At 39.8% G+C, this 19,289-nt stretch overlaps 1 protein-coding gene across 9 annotated transcripts in view; it reads left to right on the forward strand.

The window, feature by feature from the left end:
* Positions 1-19,289, forward strand: part of SIPA1L2 (signal induced proliferation associated 1 like 2) — a 213,510-nt gene that overhangs the window by 133,496 nt on the left and 60,725 nt on the right. For all 9 annotated transcript variants that reach the window (XM_038533898.1, XM_038533904.1, XM_038533899.1 and 6 more), the window contains 3 exons: positions 2,467-2,570; positions 11,450-11,607; positions 16,812-17,388. In XM_038533898.1, the coding sequence (XP_038389826.1) occupies positions 2,467-2,570; positions 11,450-11,607; positions 16,812-17,388 (839 nt within the window). The remainder of the gene's footprint in view (positions 1-2,466; positions 2,571-11,449; positions 11,608-16,811; positions 17,389-19,289) is intronic.

Genomic DNA, 19,289 nt, shown 5'->3' on the forward strand with positions numbered 1-19,289 from the left:
AGCTATTTCCAATAGAAATATTTGCAGGAAAAAAAAAAGAAATATTTGTAGCAGACCCTTGAACAGCTTGTCTGTTCACCTGTTCCATTACCATACTGATATTTGAGATGAAAAATGTCAGAATATTTAATTTCAGAAATCCATCTTGTAGGACTGTTTGGGACAAATTATAATCTTATTTAAAAAAAAATGTTTTCTTCTCCCAGGGGCACTTGGGTGGCTCAGTGGGTTAAGCAACTGCCTTTGGCTTAGGTCATAATCTTGGGGTCCTGGGATCGAGCCTCCTATGGGGCTCCCTGCTCAGGAGGGAGTCTGCTTGTCTTCTTCCTCTGCCCTTCCTTCCCGCTCATGATCTCTCTGTCTCCCTCAGATAAATAAAATATTTAGGAAAACAAAGTCTGTTCCCCCGCCTTCATTGAAATATCCTGAAGCTGAAACCTGGTGACTAGACTATTAGCTGTCTATAAGGATTCCTCTCACTGAATTCTAACCATCCAAATAGCAGGGTGTTGTGATGAGAATTGTTGAATGTGCTAGGTTATTTGAGCCCCTGACCTTCATGTTGTTATTAATGAGTGAGTTCTTCATGGAAGAGGATCATCAGTCCCTTATGACCGTGCTCTTTCACTTCCAAAGCCACATTCTCTGTCTTCAGCCAAGAGAGTTGAAATGGAATTGTACCTTCCAAGAAGTCCTATGAAAAATAACACATATGTACTTAATATACAACTAAAAGAGATCATTGATTTGGGAACTGGTTAATGGAATTTGGTTAAGAGGTTATTAGATGAATAACCTCTTAACATCTACAGGTTGATTCGTCAAATATTTTAAATACTTCCCCTTTTCATTAAATTGTCTGCTATGAATACCTTTTCAGAATCTGCAAAACTGGATGTGATCATTTTTTTCTACAAAATTTTCAGGACTGTTTCTGAGTCAGAATGAATATTCAAAGAAAAAACTGCAGGATTCAGAAAGAAAAGAATAAAGGTCCATGAAGGTTAAGTGTTGTAATATTTTTAAAGTAAAATTAAAATATATATTTTTGAAGATTTTTTTTTTTTTTCATGAGAAACCTGGAGAGAGAGGCAGAGCCATAGGCAGAGGGAGAAGCAGGCTCCCTACAAGGAGCTTGATGCGAGACTCGATCCTGGGACGCCAGGATCATGACCTGAGCCAAAGGCAAGCGCTCAACCACTGTGCCACCCAGGCATTCCAAATTAAAATATTTAGATTGAAAAAAGGGGGCCCTGAGTGGCTCAGCCGGTTGAGTGTCTGACTCTTGATCTCAGCTCAGGTCTTGATCTCAATCTTGAGTTCAAGCCCCACAAATGGGCTTCATGCTGAACATGGAGCCTACTTAAAATAAAAAAAAAAAAAAAAAAAAAAAAAAAAGCCCAAGATGACTACATAAAGTTCCTCCTAACAAACAGTGGAATAAACTTTTTTTTTTTAATGACCTTGAATAACTGTTTCTTACTGTTTAAATGATAGACAAGTAAACTTCTATGTTAGTCAAAGATTGAGAAAGGCAGCCCTGAATTCTGTGTACATCTTGCTTCATATATATCCTTTTGTCTTTATTTATCCATATGCAAAGTGGTTAAAAACTATGCCTTAAAGTTATCACGTAAGTGTTAAGTCACTGTTGGTTTAGGTGTGTGAAACTCTCAGCTTGTGGTAACCTGTGGATAATGCAGATGGATTTTGAATTTGCAAAGAATCATTCTGCTTTTCAGCAGGTGAATAGCTGTATGATTAAGAGGGGTTCAGATGTCACAGTTTTTAACACGTCAGTGCATAATACACAGTAAGAGATCACTGTCGTTCTCTGCCTTAATCATATGACTGCATCATTGCATAGCCTGCTGAAAAGGGAAGGAAATTTTTTTTTTTAAAGGGAAGGAAATTAATTATGTAATTCAGGGAAAGAAATCTTGAGCATTTTTTATTCTCATTCTCATATTAAGTCAGTCCTGTTTCATTTTGTTGAGTTCTGGAAGATCAGGTACCCAAGAATCATTAAGAATTAACTGTAAACCCACACACAGAGTGGGGCAAGGAGGGGGGCTAGTTGGCCCGTACTCTCCAATAATGGCACCCACACCTGCCGAGTTGCACCTCCAGCTTCCATCCTGTGCTTACCTCTGCTCAGCTGCATCCGTGGTGGGTCCTCTATGTCAGTATTGCAAAGGTGAGCATATTGAAAAAAGGGAGGGGAAGCACATAGATGAGAGCAGATGAGAAGAAACCCAAGCATTAAGGCCACAGGGGCGGGTTGGGAAGTGGCAGGAATGGTGTGCAGCGAGAGAGCAGAGTGGCTGCCAAGACACCACCGGTGGGGTATAGTTGGGTGGTTTGTCCTTTCCAAATGGATTGCCTTAGGAAAACAACCTTCTAAGTGTCCCGTTGCTAACTTTTGCAGTTTCCTGACTTGATTTTGTCCTCCACCTCTGTTTTCAGCTGATTCTACAGGAACTCACTCCCTCTACACCACATACAAAGACTATGAAGTCATGTTCCACGTGTCCACCATGCTTCCCTACATGCCCAACAACAGGCAGCAGGTGGGTCTTCCCTCTACTTCCCAGATCTGAGCTCAGCCCATTGATGAGCTTCATGAGATTGGAATTGGCAAAGCCTCACTGGGGGATTTTCTCTTCAGCAGCATTAATAATATTTACTCTTTTCATCATTTGGAAATAGTGGGCCTTTAAAAGGGAGGAGTTTTGCATATTTCTGTTGCACTTTTTCCTTAAAATACTTGGAAACTCTTCCACATGCACCTTATTGCTTGCTAGGCAAAATCTTAGTGGAAACCAGTGTCAACTGTGTTCAATATAAATAAGCCAGTGAGGTGAGCTGAGCTCAGGTTTCTGAGTATGGGTAGATAACTTATTTCTAGAAAATACTGTAAGAACAGGTCTTTTAATTTATTCATGGCATGATTCAGTTTTAGTGATTTGATTGTATTTGGGTTCAATCAGGAGTTAAAGTTTGTTTTCATGTCAAGGAAGTTTAGTTATGATGTCATTTAACTGTACTCCTTTGCTATAAAAATATATTAGCACATCAGGGACTGCATAGCATTTGTTGAATGAGGGATGCCTGTGGCTCAGTTGGTTAAGAGTCTGCTTTCAGTTCAAGTCATGATCTCAGTGTCCTGGGATGGAGCCCTGAGTCAGGCTCTACCCTCAGTGGGGAGTCTGCCTCTCCCTCTCCCTCTCCCCCTCCCCCACCTTGCCCTGTCTCTGTCTCAAATAAAATCTTAAAAAAAAAAGAAAAAAAGAATGTGCTGAATGAATGAAACTTAATTGCAAGAGAATGTTTCTTCTCCTTTTTATGCTCATGAAATTCATGAAGGTAGTCAAAATAAAAGTTTTGCAAAGAAACTGCTTGCCCCACCCATCACTAATTGTAAGAACTGCCTTAGACCCTCCAGCTGGGATTAGAAAGCTGGCTTCTGATTCCAGCCAAGCTCTTCACAATAGGGATAGCTCCTCTTTCCCTTTTCCTTCTCAATGCCAGCTGGATTTTCTGGCCATTTATCTGATACTTAACCTCAGTCTGTTGTCCTTCCTGATGATCTGCAGTGTTTCCTAATAATCAGATTTCTTCCCACTACCATCAGAAAATCTACCTTTTGGTCAATATTTGTACTTTTTCTCTTTTTTTAAAGATTTTTATTTATTTGAGAGACAGAGAGCACATGCATGAGCAGGGGGATTGTAGAGGGAGAAGCGGACTCCTTGCTGAGCAGAGGGCCCCGACACAATGAGGGGCTCGATCCCAGGACCCTGAGATCATGACCTGCACTGAAGGCAGATGCTTACATGAATCACACAGGAACCCCTATATCTGTATGATTTTTTAAGGGAAGAGTTACAATCACTAGATCATATGTATGTGTTTGTATATGTTTTAACCTAAAGGATTTCTAGCTCTTAAAAAAAAATTACTTGAAATAATGCCAAACAGATTCCCTTGCTATTAAGAAGCTTAATTTAGACCAGTGCATTTGTCCACCGGATATTTGTGAATCATTCAGTAATTAAGCTCTGTGTGAGTTGTTGCTCGGAAAACTAATAGGGCTTACTCAGGCCAAGAAATCCGTCTGTGCGTTAGCAGAAGCAGAGCCAGTGCCTTTTGACCCCAGTAATCAAGTGTTCAGACCACAGAACCCTTCCAACTCCCTAATTACTTGAGCCACTGCACTCCAAGCTGGACTGGCCCCCATCATTTCCCAGATGGCAGCCTCTGGAATTCTGAAGTCTGCTGGACTTTGCTGTTAGCAGACCTCAAACAAGGCTTTCCCTGCCTCCTTCCTATTGCATGGTAATTAAAATGTATGGGTTTATGAGTTTTCTGTACCTGACTTATTTTTCTCCACTGAAACTGTCCTTAAAGTCTTATACACAAAAAAGGAGATGGAAGGATGGACATTAGGGAGTGGGGATGGAAATTTCCCAAACCGGAAATTTAAAAACAAAACAAACAAACAAAAAAACCCCACAAATCCCCTGTAAGTTGATACTATACATTGCAGACTCTGTAGCTTAAAGACTTCCTTGGTTACCTCTTTGTTGTTTTTTAAAACTTGAGTGAGAATCCATGACATTAAGTTATACTAATGGATTAGAGGTAGAAAACTGTAAAATTGTTTGTTTTACTTTTTTAATGAGTACCCTTATTGTGCCTGGGACATATATGATCCTGTATATGGTCCACTGGGAAATCTGTGTATGGAATGCTATGTGGGCAAGTATTCATAATATAAAGGGGATGGTGAAGAATGGACATAAGAGTCAGTGGATGTATTCTAAACTTGCCATAGCCAGACACTTGCCTTGTGTCTTTGGGTAAGATCTTATCCTCTCAAGAAATTAGGTAATTATATAATAAGGACATGGTTTGGATGGCCAGCAGTGGCTTCTTGGAAAACTGTGTTAAGAAGGATTCTAGGGTAGCACCCTGGCTCAGATGGAAAGAATGTTGTATTTTATAGCTGGGGGATGTGGCACACACGATGCCTAGACTAGATGATACACAGCATGTCCCTCTTAGTGTCAGATTTCTGTGATTCTGGGCCCTGTTTGAGGCTTCCTGCTTCTAGATAGAAAAACAGCTTCAACAGAAAAATGTAGTTGTTAACAGAGCAAGAATTCTGAAGCCATACTATCTGGATTCGAATCCCAGCTACTAGTTTTGTGATCTTGGGCAATTTTTTTTATGATCTAGTTTCCTTTATCCATGAATGCAAGGACTTTATATTTTTTCTTCATTGAGGTGTCCCTGTACACCAAGAACCATATCCCAAACATGGTAGGCAGGCGGTAAACACTAGTTCAAAGAATAAATGAACCTTTTGTAGACAGTGGCTGAAATTAGGTGAGCCATACATATAAGGCATTTACTGGTGCCTGGCACAGAATGTGCTCAGTAAGTTTTAATTGCTGATACTATTTCATCATATATTAGATAGCGCAAGTCTTTTAGATGACTTAATTTGCATTTTATTTTCCTGTTCCCAATCCTGAAGCTCTGTTATGAGACAGTAAGGCCTAGATAGTTAAGAAAGTAAGGGGCTAATTTATCAGAAATTTCAGAAAATTATTTTTACTTTGGCATTTAATATTTTGCTAATCTCAGTTTGTTACCAGAATATTCTGTTTGTAGATAAATGTTGCCAGTGTGCAATCTTGGAACATGTACTGTCCAAATTTGGTATGGGTTATACTGGCCCTCTGCACATCTCCCATTCTCCTCACCCATGCCTGCAGATTATGTTCATCCCAGGGGTGGAAATGTCTGACATGACTCTCTGGGCTCATGAGTGCAGTTGGAAGCCACAGAACTTAGCAAAGTTAGCTGGCCTGTACATGAATTGTGCCTGTAACTTTGGCCTCATTAGCACCATGGTATTTGTGACTATTTAACTGGTCCAGACTCGTCCCCATCAGATATAATTTCTTATGTTTGTTCTTATAATAAATCAAGCTGAAAGCTGATTCTAAGATGTATTAAAAGTCTTGAGAGAGTTTACCACTGTTGCAAAAGAGTTCAGTGTTTGGAATGTATGACTCTTACAAAGAAAACCTAGGCAGCCCCAGGGAACGATAAGAGAGCCCGCTCTTGGAGTGGTTTCCCTCTTCCCTGAAGACCCATCTGTCTCTCTGAGCCAGTCTGGTGGTTGGATTCCTTTTCCCAGGGCTGTCTCCCCTGTATGCTTCCCTTCTACTTGTCCTGTAGCCAAATCATAGATTAGCTATCATGACATATTATCAGTGGAAAAAACATGAGTTAGCTTCAGAATTCACTTGGGCAGAGACCTTTTCTTAAATGTAAGCATATAAAATGGATAAAGGTAGCATGGTGCCTAGCACATGTAGTTTTTTTTTTTTTTTTTAAGTACATGCATAAAGTTAGATAGAGCTCCCCTGCTAGCAAGGGTTATCCAAGCCTCTAGGAGGTCCCTAAGGAATTAGGCCAAGTCCCTAGGTCTCTGAGATTCCATTTGAAGAATACTGGCATTAGCCTAGGGACAGACTTGACCTCTACAGCGGTAACGGAGAACACAGCTTGTTAGGTTTGAGCCAACCTGGAAGCCTTTCTCTATATAATTTGGATAGATGGCTGACCTATCTTGAGGGGTGTATGCACTTGGTTCTGTAAGTCCCTAATTGGAACTGCTAAGGAACCATTCATATACAGGAGAAATATATCTCATTAAGTACTGTACGAGTAGGTCCTGACTGCATTTGGGTTCACCTATAAATAATAATAATATGGAACATTTTGGAAGAATAAAATGCTTATTCAGCGTTCTGTGATCAGATTTATCCCCAGGCCCTAAATAAGAATGTGTACTTATCCCAGATAATAAACGTGACAGCTTACAGTAGGGTGGGTACTACCAGGTATCAGAAATAATTGTATCTTCATAATCCTCCTCTTCTCTTCATTATGTTATTAATTAAATCACAAAATCTACATTCTTCGTTTGTTTCTATTTATCCATTTGCAGAAGAATACTCAGCTTTGCTAGCCTAACTGATTTGAACATTGACTCTTCCTATTGGTGAAATACAGTTTTACATATTTTATATTAAATGTTTTACATAATATTTTTATATTGGTTATATAAAGTAAGTCCACGATGAATCCTTGAGATGGCAGTTAAACTTGATATGATTTGCGAAAAGAGCGGTTAACCTAGCTTTCACTTTTGTGGGGAGTGGGTAGGCGAGACTTTTCCTCTCTGAATACAAGCCTTTTGAATTTATGTGATCATGTGTGTAGGTTTCCCTCTTTCTTATTAGACTTCTGATCTACATTCAAATTTCTACTTTTCATAGGAAAATCTAGATAATCTCTTAAAAATCAAAACCAAAACCTAACCACTGGTGTTGAGTCTTGAGTGTAGAGTACATGAGGGTGTAGGATGTGTATGTGTGTGTGTGTGTGTGTGTGTGTTGTGTGTTGTGTGCACACATGCAGAATTAAGAGGATCAAAAAAAAAATTAAGAGGGTCTCTGAAGAGAGAGAAGCTGACCCTCTGTGTGAGAGGGAGAAACTTCCCAGGCAAGAGGGTAGCAAGAGCAAAGTGCCTGTGACAGAAACAGACTGACCTGTTGGAGAGGCAAGGTGACTCTCTGGGAGGTGGGGATGGGTGACAAGTCAGAGAGTTAGGAAGGATACACTCAAAGGAGTCTTGGTCAACACTATTCCTGGGACAGGACTTTAGATTCCAACCCAAGGACCAAGATCCAGAACTTGTGATTGGTTTTTATGGGGATACCTTTAATTTCTTGCTCAGTTCTGGGTTCGTCTCTTTGAATTTTGGAACACATAAGATAATCATTACATGATGCAGTTTTCTCTTTGAAATCATGCAAATTTTCACGTATTTGCTTCTTGAGACAGGAGACTGTCTCTGGAGATCAGCCTTTTCCAGTTTCAAATTAAACTCTCTCTTCACGAATTCTGACTCTTAGGCACTTGTGAGCCACATCCATCTTCATTTCTTTCATACTGTGCAGGCTGCTCCTCCCCGCCCCCCGCCCCCTGCCGCCCAGAATGAGGTGTGCAAAATGCTTTCTTTACCTTACTATGCTGAGAGAAAATGAACAAACGAGCCTGTTTGCATAGAGGCTACTAGATCTGCCCTAGTTCAACTTTATACCAGTCTAGATCTGAGTGTGGTTACCTGACACTTTTCACTGGCTTTTGATTGTTGCCTTGAGTTAAAACTGGTCCTTTAAAGCCCCAATGTTTGGTTAGGGAATTGAGAATTACCCCAATGGCTGCTATTTCTGTAGCATCTGGATGATTTTTGCCATGGCATTGGGTGAAGAATCACATTTCACTTTTCTTGTCATAACAAGAGCTTTTATTCTTATTTCACTGCTTGAATCAAGCATTGGAAATTCTGTAGGATTGACTGTGTAAATCTGTCTAACACAGTACTGATTAACTCATTCTCACAAGGGTGGTTCTCTGGGCACTGAGAAGTGTTAGGAGCTTCACATCTAGAAGGAGGGGTCAGCACTAGAAGCCACCATTCCTTACTTCCCTGACAAAGTGCCAGACATGTATTCTTCATAATCCAGGGGCTTGCCTTCATAACTTGCTGGGCTGCCATACCCTTTCTCCTTCCAATTCTGGACTTCGATTACACAGAATTTCACTCACCATTTAGAAAAAAACCCTAAATAATAACTAAAGAAAATATTTACCTTTAGATAAGAAGTCTGAGGAATTATTGAGGTTATTTAATGTTTTGGCAGAGTCCGGGAAAGCAGTGAAAGATATTTCTGTTAACTTTCCAGATGTTATTTTTCTTTAGCATTTGAACAAATTAATGGACAAGGTGTTAATTTTTCTTATTTTTTTCTCCTACAAAGAACTTCAGATTTTACTCTTCTTAATGAATCTCCTCTAATTCTCCGCCTCTCCCCCTCCCCCCATCCTGCTCCCCACACTTTATTGTTTTGCCAAGAACATTTTGTGACCCTTGTTCAACTAACTAGACTATTAAAAACATTTTTGGCCCATTTTATAAAGCCAAAGAATATGCTTAAAAAAGGGACATGTTGTTGAGGGAACCAGCCTTTTAAGTGGTGCTTTCAGTATTCCTGTGATGTGAAGTATAGAACTGGACCTAACGGTTTCTGGACAAAGAGAAAATGGAGGAAGCACAGACTGATGAGTTCGTGCTTACCCCACAAGTTTAATTGAGAGGGCTGGCCCAAGGTGAAGTGCAGCACAGCAGCCACGTAGGCAGGAGGGGTGCAGAATTCACTGTGTGGCCTTGGCCATCACAAGAACCATCTTGCACTCATCAATCTGAGAACTCTTGTGTTTCAAAGATCTTGAGTAAAGTATTGTGTCAACTGTTGTGATCCGTGTTGAACAGAGAAGTTGAACACAGTGTTAGGTATTTGATTATATATATATATATATATATATATATATATATATATATATATATATTTTTTTTTTTTTTTTTTTTTTTTACTTTTTCATTTGCTCCTTTTTTTCCCCTTGTCTTCTAAGGAATATCTGAATCCTGTGTTTCAGCTATTGTGGAAATGAGAGAAGAACATCTTAACCTAGTACAGTCTCTAGCTTGTCAGTGATGTTTGTTTTAGATATTTATCCTTGCTTTTTTTTTTCTTTCCTTGACATGAAATATTTATTGTGGTTATCATCTGTGTCCACTGTAATAAGGGTAAATAATCACACAGTGTATAGGACCTGGTTTGCTACTGATTTTTTTGCGTGAGTCTGAAATGGCGCATTTTAACTTAAGTATTTAGCAAACATTTTTAAAGCTACAGATGGCTCATTGGGTCTGTATTAACATATATGAGTATATGTTCCAAAACTTCACCCAAACAGGAAAGCGACCTTTTTGTGTGTGACTTGAACTGTGGTGGCTACTTAAATGGGAGTTTTTCAGCATATGAATCAGTGATTTAACTGGCATATCAGAGAACTCTGGAAGAAGGAACATTTCATCCCCGCATTTCCAGACCTTTTATCGCACTAAATCACAAGTCAGGGGCCTGACAATGAAATCCTTTTTGTATCTGGGTTGAAAAGGCTTTAAGAGTTGAACTCAATGCTCTTTATGGTGAGGTATGTTCTGTAGGTGCCAAATAAATTTAAGAGCAAGCTTGTTGTCTTTGTTATTGCTAGTAAAGAGAGATTTACTACCTGAGATTATCTCATTCCTGTGGTGACATCATCAGCTCCTATAAAGATTATTGTATCTATTAAAACTGAAGATCACAAACTTTGTGGACACAGATACTGTGGTTTTACTTGCATCGACTTAGAGAGTGCTTTGTGTATGGCTTCATCGACATATATTCAGAGGTGTGATCACAGTTTTATTGCACAGTATGATGTGGCTGGGATCCTGTATCTACCACTTACTTATGCCTTCAGCAAATGTGTAATGGGTGTTGGCTATGCCCTGTGCAGGCCATCAGAGATAGGGAATCAGAAGTCAGCAGGACGCTTCTCCTGCCCGCCCGCCCCCCCCCCCACCCAAGATCATGATTTGATGCAGGAGAAGTAAATTGACAATTAGCACAGTTCTATTACCACTAATGTTAATAGAGGTAGACCTGGGTGTATGGGTGGAGTGCCAGTATAGACTTGCTGGGAAAGATCCTTACAGGTGAGGAGATACCTAAGTCAGAGCCCTGAGCTGTCTAGGAGCAACTTGGGGCAAAGGGAGACCCGTTTCAGGAACATGAAAAGTGAAAGTGTGGTTAAAATGTTGCTGCTCAAATAATAATAGCAATAATGATAATAATAATAAATAAAGTGTTACTGCTCTAGGGTTCCTTGTCTTCTGTCACATTTGTAATTTGTAAGTTGAGTTTTCTAGCTATTATTCTGGTAGAATTCTGTGTTTCTGAATTACATGTGAAAGGCCAGATTTCAGTTAATTAGTTTGAATATATTAGCCACCAAAGTAACAGTCTTTCTGTGTTGCTGTTGCAGACTTGCCTGTGGAGGAGCAATAGGTGAAGGCCCCAACACACTGGTGTAGGGTTTTTAGCAAACCTGTACCCTCTCCTGGACTCTCTCTCCTTGCTTTAAGTTGAAGAGCTTAGGCTATAAAATTCTTGAAAACATTTGAGTGCCAAAGTGTTATTATTACAGGGTGTGGAAACTCAAGATGAAAAGGAGTCGAATTTTAAAGTGGAAGAGATTAACTTAGTTAGGCTTTGCTTTCCATAGACACTTCGGACGCAGCCCATTCTGCTCTTCCCGGGTCACATGGAGGAGCACTGACTTTCAAAGAAGCACTCTGGCTTTCAGAATCAGTCCTTTAAAATAGAAAGATGAGCAAGTGGTATATATTGGCACATTTTGTCTGTACAGAAAATTGCGTTTGTAACCCCATGTGTATTCTCATTCTCAACCACAGCTTCTGAGGAAAAGGCATATTGGAAATGACATTGTGACCATTGTCTTCCAAGAGCCTGGAGCACTTCCTTTTACTCCAAGAAGCATCCGATCCCACTTCCAGCACGTCTTTGTCATAGTCAGAGTACACAATCCGTGCACCGAAAACGTGTGTTACAGGTGAGCCAGCAGTCCTGCGCTTGGACTCTGTCAGCTATATTTCAGCAGCACACCTTCTCCTGAAATATCTTTGTTTTCCAATTATTATCTCTAACCCCATCATTATCCTTTTTTCTTTTGCTAATTATATTTCCACTGTCTTCACTCAGGTACTTGCTGTACAAAGTAACTGCCTCCTTCCCGTTTCGAAAAGTGAAATGCCTAGCAGTTCAAAATTGTAGATTATGCATTTCCTCAATTTTCCCCTTAAAAACTGCATCCAGCCCCTGCCGGAACCATAGCTTAATTGATACCAGCCTTGGAGGTGGATGATGTGGCCATTTCGGTTCTTCCTGAGCAGAAGTAATTACTGTGGTGGGAAAACCTTGCTTCTCATCCAAGATTTTGGAAACACTCACCCCCACAGGGCTCCTGAGACCAGGAGTTGATGCTTGTGTTGGTGACTTCAAAGAGCCATACTTGTGCCGCAGAATCCCTAGCCTGTTTCTGACTTTTCCTTTCCCCTCCCCACAGACTCTTTTGTAGGAAGTAGTTGCCCCTGGAAGATCATGTCTTACGGGGTAAAAGAGTGGGTGTCTGACCTAAGTTTAGAATCCAGCGCTGCTGCCTGCGGTGCTTTGTACAAGTTATTTAATGCTTTGGAACCTTTCATTCCTTCTCTTAAATTTGAGGATAATAGTACCTACATCAGAGTGTAGAATAAATAGCAGAAATTATGCAGAACACCCATTAGAGTTCCTAGCAGTCACCAAAGATTATTTCCCTTTATTATCCTAAAACAGTAAGTGCTGTTTCAGCTGCCTCCTGGGCCAAGCTGGGGCTCATGTGTGTGCACTGGGAGGGGATGGGAAGATGGGGAAGACTGTAAAGGATGTTCTCCTAAAGGCAGAGAAACTAGTCTGTGTGTTAGATGTGGCTGTTTTACAGGCCTGCCCCACGCCTAGCCCATCTCAAAGGAACACAGAGTCTATAAACTAGTACTTCCTAGCCTGAATGTTGCCTCACAGCTTGTTAAATGCAGTCATTCTCCCACCCTACTGAGGTACAGTGTGCTAGTATCAGACTTGTAGTTGGCCTGAGCATCGGTGAGTTTCCCTCCCACGGTGATTCCTTAGTCACATCTGGGTAAAGACCACTGACCTGAATGCTCAGAACTACTTTCAAAAAATGAGATTAAAAAAAAAAAGAGAGAAACAAAAACCATAACATCCATGCTATAAAACAGATTGACGTTGATACAAACATGGTAAGTTGGATTATTCTTCTGAGATCTCACCCAATGAATGGTAATTATGAAGAATAATCTTAAATGAACCTTCCTAATGGATTGGAAACTTAAGCCTAAGGCTTTATGGAATTTGGTGTTATTTTATTGGCTGCTATTTTTAGGTCAAATCAAGTATTTTTAATTACTTTCCCTTATAGTTTATACTGATGTCAGGAGATGGTTCATGAGCACCAAAAATCTTAAAAGTTATCAGTAATGTCTATTTTTACTTGTTTCAGATTTTCTGGTTTTAATAAAATTACTAGGGAGGGATATTGAAACCAGTATTGGACTAGATGTAGATCTTACCTTTAAACAAAGTAGATTGTGTACTGTATTCTATGATAGATGGTAGCATTGTGCAAATCATTCGACTATGGAGTCGTTGGTCTTTAAGAAACCACGTTGTTATCATTAAATTACCATTTGCTAATGAGATTCAAATATGAAGTCAGTAGCGTGCCTCAAATTTTGGGAAGTGCCTCATAAACATTTGTACTGATCATGCTTAAAAACTTCATGAGTATCCCACAACGACTCAGTAATAATCTTCTTGAATACTATAGTCAAATCAATTCCATAACATTTTATAAAGCCATATTAACTCTGTCACATGGAATAAGGTACAGTGCTTAGATTTTCCAAAAACACCTTATAGGGCTCTTCCATATGCCATTCCTCAAAACACACCAGAGACAAAATAAATTCATTAAAATCATTTCCAAGGAAATGATAAAATATAGTCCAGGTCTACTATTCTCTAAATTGCTATGTCTTAACCCATGGATGCATCTTGAAGAAGACTAAATAAATCACATGCACCTCAGGGAACCCCCACAAATACTGTTTCTCTGATGAGCTTTGTGCACGTGTTGAGTGGTTGGCACGTTCTGACTGATGAGGACCTACAGGACTGCTTAGTTTAGATCCATAGTCTAGACTCACTGTCAGTTGAGGTGACTTTCTCCTGTAAGAACTGTCATGACTGGCAAGTCCAGAAAGGTAGAAAGGCATGCTCTCACTTTAGAAAGGTAGTCTGAGGTGCCTCCCACAGATGCAGCAGAGTTCCCAAGAAGTGAGGCTGGGTCTACTAGAGCCTGGGGAGAGACAATGAGGTAGCATCTCCAAAGCTCCATGTACTCTGAAATCTTAAAAAAGCAAACTTAACTAATTGCATCTTTCTTTAGACAAGATGCTTTAATTTTACTAGCAATAGCTATTGCAGAGCTAACCTTGAGGGATTTATGTGTTTGTATACTTTCCAAGATAAACTCTTTGCAAAATGCATCCCATGGTAACTTAATGAGTAAACTTCTTGCTATGTAGGTTCGGTAGTGTGAGATGGTATCTACCGAGAGCGATGGCTTCCTCTTTAGAAAATCTAATATGTAGTCCCTCTGGACAAAAATTAGATGATAGTATTACATAAATGACTAAAATAGTGATTGTTTGTGATAGTAATAATGATAAAATAGTTTGCATAATAATAGCTTTACCTGCATTACTTGGTTTCATGCTCACCATGGCCTTTTGAGAATGGCACTCATTCTCCATGTTACAGATGAGGAAACTGAGACATGGAGGGATTAAGTTGCTAGCTCAGAGCCTCTCAGCAGGCAGTAGAGCTGGCATCCCAAACAGGGCATGGCATCTGCTCATCACTTTGTTCTCCCCAAACCCTTTAACTTGTATATCAGGGAATGCTCATTTCTGTGTTGCTGCTTTCAGTGGAGGGTCTTATCTTTAGATATACCATCAAGTTATTTGGGTAAAATAAGATTCTGAGGAGCACCTGGGTGGCTCAGTTGGTTAAATCATCCAACTCTTGATTTCTGCTCAGGCCATGATCTCAGAGTCATGGGATTGAGGCCCATTACAGGCTCTGTGCTCAGTGGGGAGTCTGCTTGAGATTCTCTTTCTCCCTTTCCTCCCCTGTCCAGTCCTGCTAATGCGTGGGTATGGTATGCTCACTCTCTCTCAAATAAATAAATAAAATCTTTAAAATAAACACAAAAGAAAGAAATTCTGAAATATATTCTTGCGTCAACCCATTGAAAATCATCTAAATCTAGCCAAGGAATATTCCTCTGACCTCAACTCTGTTTGAAAGAATTATATATACTTCTGTAACCAGCAATCTCTAATTGATCTCCATTCCATAATATCATAGTGATCCTGGAATAGCCAGACCTGAATTCTGGATACTTTTCATGTACAATTTGGATCTGAGATGCCCAGGATTTTAGTTGATCAAGAAGTTAATATACTGTATGTAGTGGAGAGAACTTCCAGTTAGATATTAGGGTCAGTAATTTGGGGCAAAAACAATTGCCCTGTTTTTTTTTTTTTAAACAATTGCCCTTTTATAAGATACTTCCCTTTATCCACTATGGAGCTCTACAGTGAGATCTTTTTTTGGAACACAGTTAGATATAAAAAGTTTTCCCTGATGCTTTGGCTTAAATGCCTACAGGTAGTCAAAGTAGCTTGAGATCCATAGAACAAGGTACAAAAAAGTAATCCTGCAAAGTGTCACATGAGATTGGGCCACCTGAGCCTTCGGTGAGTACAGTTCTTTCAGGACTTTGTGCTGATTACTGGAAGAAACAATTTTGGGGAGGTGATAACATGAGTTTACTGGGATGGCAGGTCCCAGTGTGCAGATAGGCCATGGGAGCTCACTGACTAGTGTAAAGGAGAAGCAACAATATGTGGTTAGCATTATCTCAAGTCCAGACAGGTAGCTTTGTGACAGTCTCTGAAGATTAAAATGTGAGGACAAATTAATTCCTACTCAGTCTAGAATGTCCACTCTCAGGGTAGTATCAAGAGGAAAATGAGTCAAGGATGAGGTGGGTCCCAAAGATACTTCAGCCTCTATAGCATTTTTAAGGCCTTTCTTTGTGGACACAGTCAAGTATGCCCTATCACTGTCTGGTTTAGTGTATTCACTGCCATCCCTGAATGAATTAGGTGCCTCTGTCCCAAAGAGAATCAGCCTTTCCCTCCCCTTTCATACCAGCTACAGCTCCATGCAGACAGTCTGCCCAGCTTCCCAGAAGTGACTCACTCTCCTGAAGAGTGCAGATTAAAGCAAAGGTGAGAGAGATCTGGAGACTGTTCTTTTTAAGAATCTAACCAACCACTTTCCAGAAGAGGAGCCCACACCTAACAGAACAAATTTGGACAGAATTATTTCATTCCTTTGTTCACCATGTTCAAAATTTTCAGTAACAATGAAGATGAAGTATAGATCACTTCATTTCAATGTAGAAAATATCAGCGCAGGCAGACATGAGATTAGTACTGATGCTGAGTTTCCTCTGAAACTCTGGGTTTCCCTTCCCACTGTTGATCCATTACCCTCTATCTAAGTCAGCTGGAGAAGCCGTGACAAAGTACCCACAAGCAGGTTGGTTTTAAACAACTGATATTTATTTCTTACAGTTCTGGAATCTAGAAGTCCAGGATTAAGCTGTTGGGAGATTTGGCTTCTCCAGGGGCCTCTCTTTGGCTTATAGATAGTTGCCTTCTTGTTGGGTCCTCCAGTGGTCTTTCTTCTATGAACATGTGCCCCTGGTATCTCTCTGTGTGTCCAAATCTCCTTTTAAAAGGACACCAGTTAGATTGGATTGGAGCCTAATGACCTCATTTTGACCTAATAAAAAATAAGGCTTTATGGTTCTATCTACAAGTACAGATACATTCCAAATTACTTGGGTTCAATACAAATTTTAAGGAGACGTAACTCCACCTATAACACCCCACATCTACTAAGTTTGAAAAACAAACAAGCAAACAAACACTGGATATCCAGAAATTAGTATGACAAAAAGCTACAAAGTAGATGGCATGAGTTGTATGGGTATATGTCACATTTCTGAAGGCAAATATTATGGAATTACAGCTCATTTTGTTTCCTGTTTTTCTTTCTCAGTGTTGGAGTTTCTAGATCAAAAGATGTGCCACCTTTTGGTCCACCAATTCCCAAAGGAGTAACTTTTCCAAAGTCAGCAGTATTTCGGGACTTCCTTTTAGCCAAAGTAATCAATGCAGAAAATGCAGCCCATAAATCAGAAAAGTTTCGAGCGATGGCCACTCGAACAAGGCAAGAGTACTTGAAGGATCTGGCGGAGAACTTTGTCACGACCGCCACTGTGGATACCTCTGTGAAATTCAGCTTCATTACACTGGGTGCAAAGAAAAAGGAGAAAGTAAAGCCAAGGAAGGATGCCCATCTGTTCAGTGTCGGAGCAATCATGTGGCATGTAATAGCTCGGGACTTTGGCCAGTCTGCTGACATTGAATGTCTTCTTGGGATTTCCAATGAATTCATAATGTTGATTGAAAAGGATTCCAAGAACGTTGTATTTAACTGTTCCTGCAGGGACGTCATTGGGTGGACATCTGGATTAATGAGTATCAAAGTGTTTTACGAGAGAGGGGAATGTATCCTTTTGTCCTCAGTGGATAACTGTGCTGAAGACATCAGGGAAATTGTCCAGCGATTAGGAGTAAGTACAGGTTTTGTGTTTCTACCATCCTAGGTCTTTAATAACAGATTATATGGGCTTCACTGTGGAAATTGTACCACGATTTTGGCACCTAGAGAATGAATTATTATTTCATGTGGCTACAGGGCTTAATTCTGAATACTGTGTCCATTTGAGCAGGTGCTAAATATGAGTGGTAGAGAAGCACCTGTTACAAACCATTTGGAAAGGAAAAGTTAGACAACTTCCAAAAGGGAACATCAGGATGTATTTTTATGGTATCTGAAAGAAAAAAAAGTCTAGATAATATATCTGTGTGTAGAGACTGCCACGTCAGTACTCTTCTAGGGGAGATTAATGGGCATACAGTTGCCATTGGCCCTATGAATGACTGTGTCCTCTTTGCGACTTCAATTCTGTGTTTATACAGCAGGCATTTTTCTTTAGTCTACCAGATTCAATATATTATTAATCTCTAGCCACAGTTTCTTCATCAAGTTTTATAGAATTACCCTTTGAAACTTTAAGAAAAATCAGTCATAAAACATTTTTCTTAAATATTATTTTAGTACAGAACTCCTAAATGATATCCACAGTGTGTAACAGTTAAAATTTCTGATCCTGATTTTCACACAGAAAGATCCAGATTTTAGTTTGTCTGTCAAACCAGTTATAAAAATAAATCAAATATATACTGTAAGAACCCAAATGTGCTTTGACAAAAGAATTTCTCATGTTTAAATCTCCCCCCAAGGGGATGGACATTTCAGTTTTTAGAAAAGATTTAGTCAATTATGGATCATGAAAAAAGAACTTATACCTATTCCCTGTCCCATTTCCTCCCACTAAATATAAATCTCCCCTTTGTTATTTGAGACCACGTATTAGAGACAATACAATCAAGTCAGTATCTGCTAGCCTTGGAGAAATAATGTAATTATTTGTAGACACTATTTACAGGAACAGACCTCAGTGTGTTCAATAGTATTATTGAGTGTATGTGCATAAACATAGATGTGATTTGGGGATGATTAAGTATGTGATTAGTTTATGTGTCTGGAGAATTGAGTTATCTTTGTGAGTTTCAGGACGCACTATGCTTTTGATAATGTCATAAATACTTCTTTTTAGGAAATCCACTTAGTCATTACAATCTGTGCTCCTGAAAATACAACACAAATAAACACCACTTCACCAATCACTAAAATGCACATTTCATAGGTCCTTACCCATTCACTGTCTTGGAGATCCCGTTCTACCATTTTCCTAGAAAAGCAGTGGTATGGCTAATGTGATGGAGTTGCCTAATGTCTGGATTATGTTAGAGGAAATGTATTGTGTGTCTAAGATGACTTGCAGCAGGAGATTTTGGACACAAACCAACCCACAGACAGTTTTGAAGGATTAGAACATAAGATTGGTACAGGGTAGTAGCAACAGAAATGCAAAGAAAGAGGATGCTGCATTCATAGTGCAGATTTGGGGGAATGAGTGCTAGTCGGCAGGCGGTAGATTCAGTGTGCATTTAATAGTGGTGGAAACTGAAATTAAAGGTGTCTATTATGTAGGTAGAGACCCAGGAGGAATGAGAGCTTACCCCTAAAGGGATATTCGTGTGCAATCTGTGACCCATTCTCAGGGACCTACTCTCAGAAGAGCCCCTGCTTGGTTAAGTGCTCTGCTGTCACCATCTTGAAATTCTAGTCTTTGCCCAGGGGCCCTGCATTTTTATTTTGCACTGGGCCCCACCAATTATGTGGCCAGCCCTGGGTAGGTACATGGATAAGAAGCCACCATTCTCCTATGATTATTGAGTCCATGTGAGTATGTAAGGAACTCCAAATAACTGATCCTTTACCCTTTGAAAATGTTAAGAAGCAAGGAACAGAAGGGATAAAGAGATAGCAAAAAACAAAAGTAGG

The sequence above is a fragment of the Canis lupus genome, chromosome 4 (assembly GCF_011100685.1).
Source record: "Canis lupus familiaris isolate Mischka breed German Shepherd chromosome 4, alternate assembly UU_Cfam_GSD_1.0, whole genome shotgun sequence".
NCBI classification, from domain to species: Eukaryota; Metazoa; Chordata; class Mammalia; order Carnivora; family Canidae; genus Canis; species Canis lupus.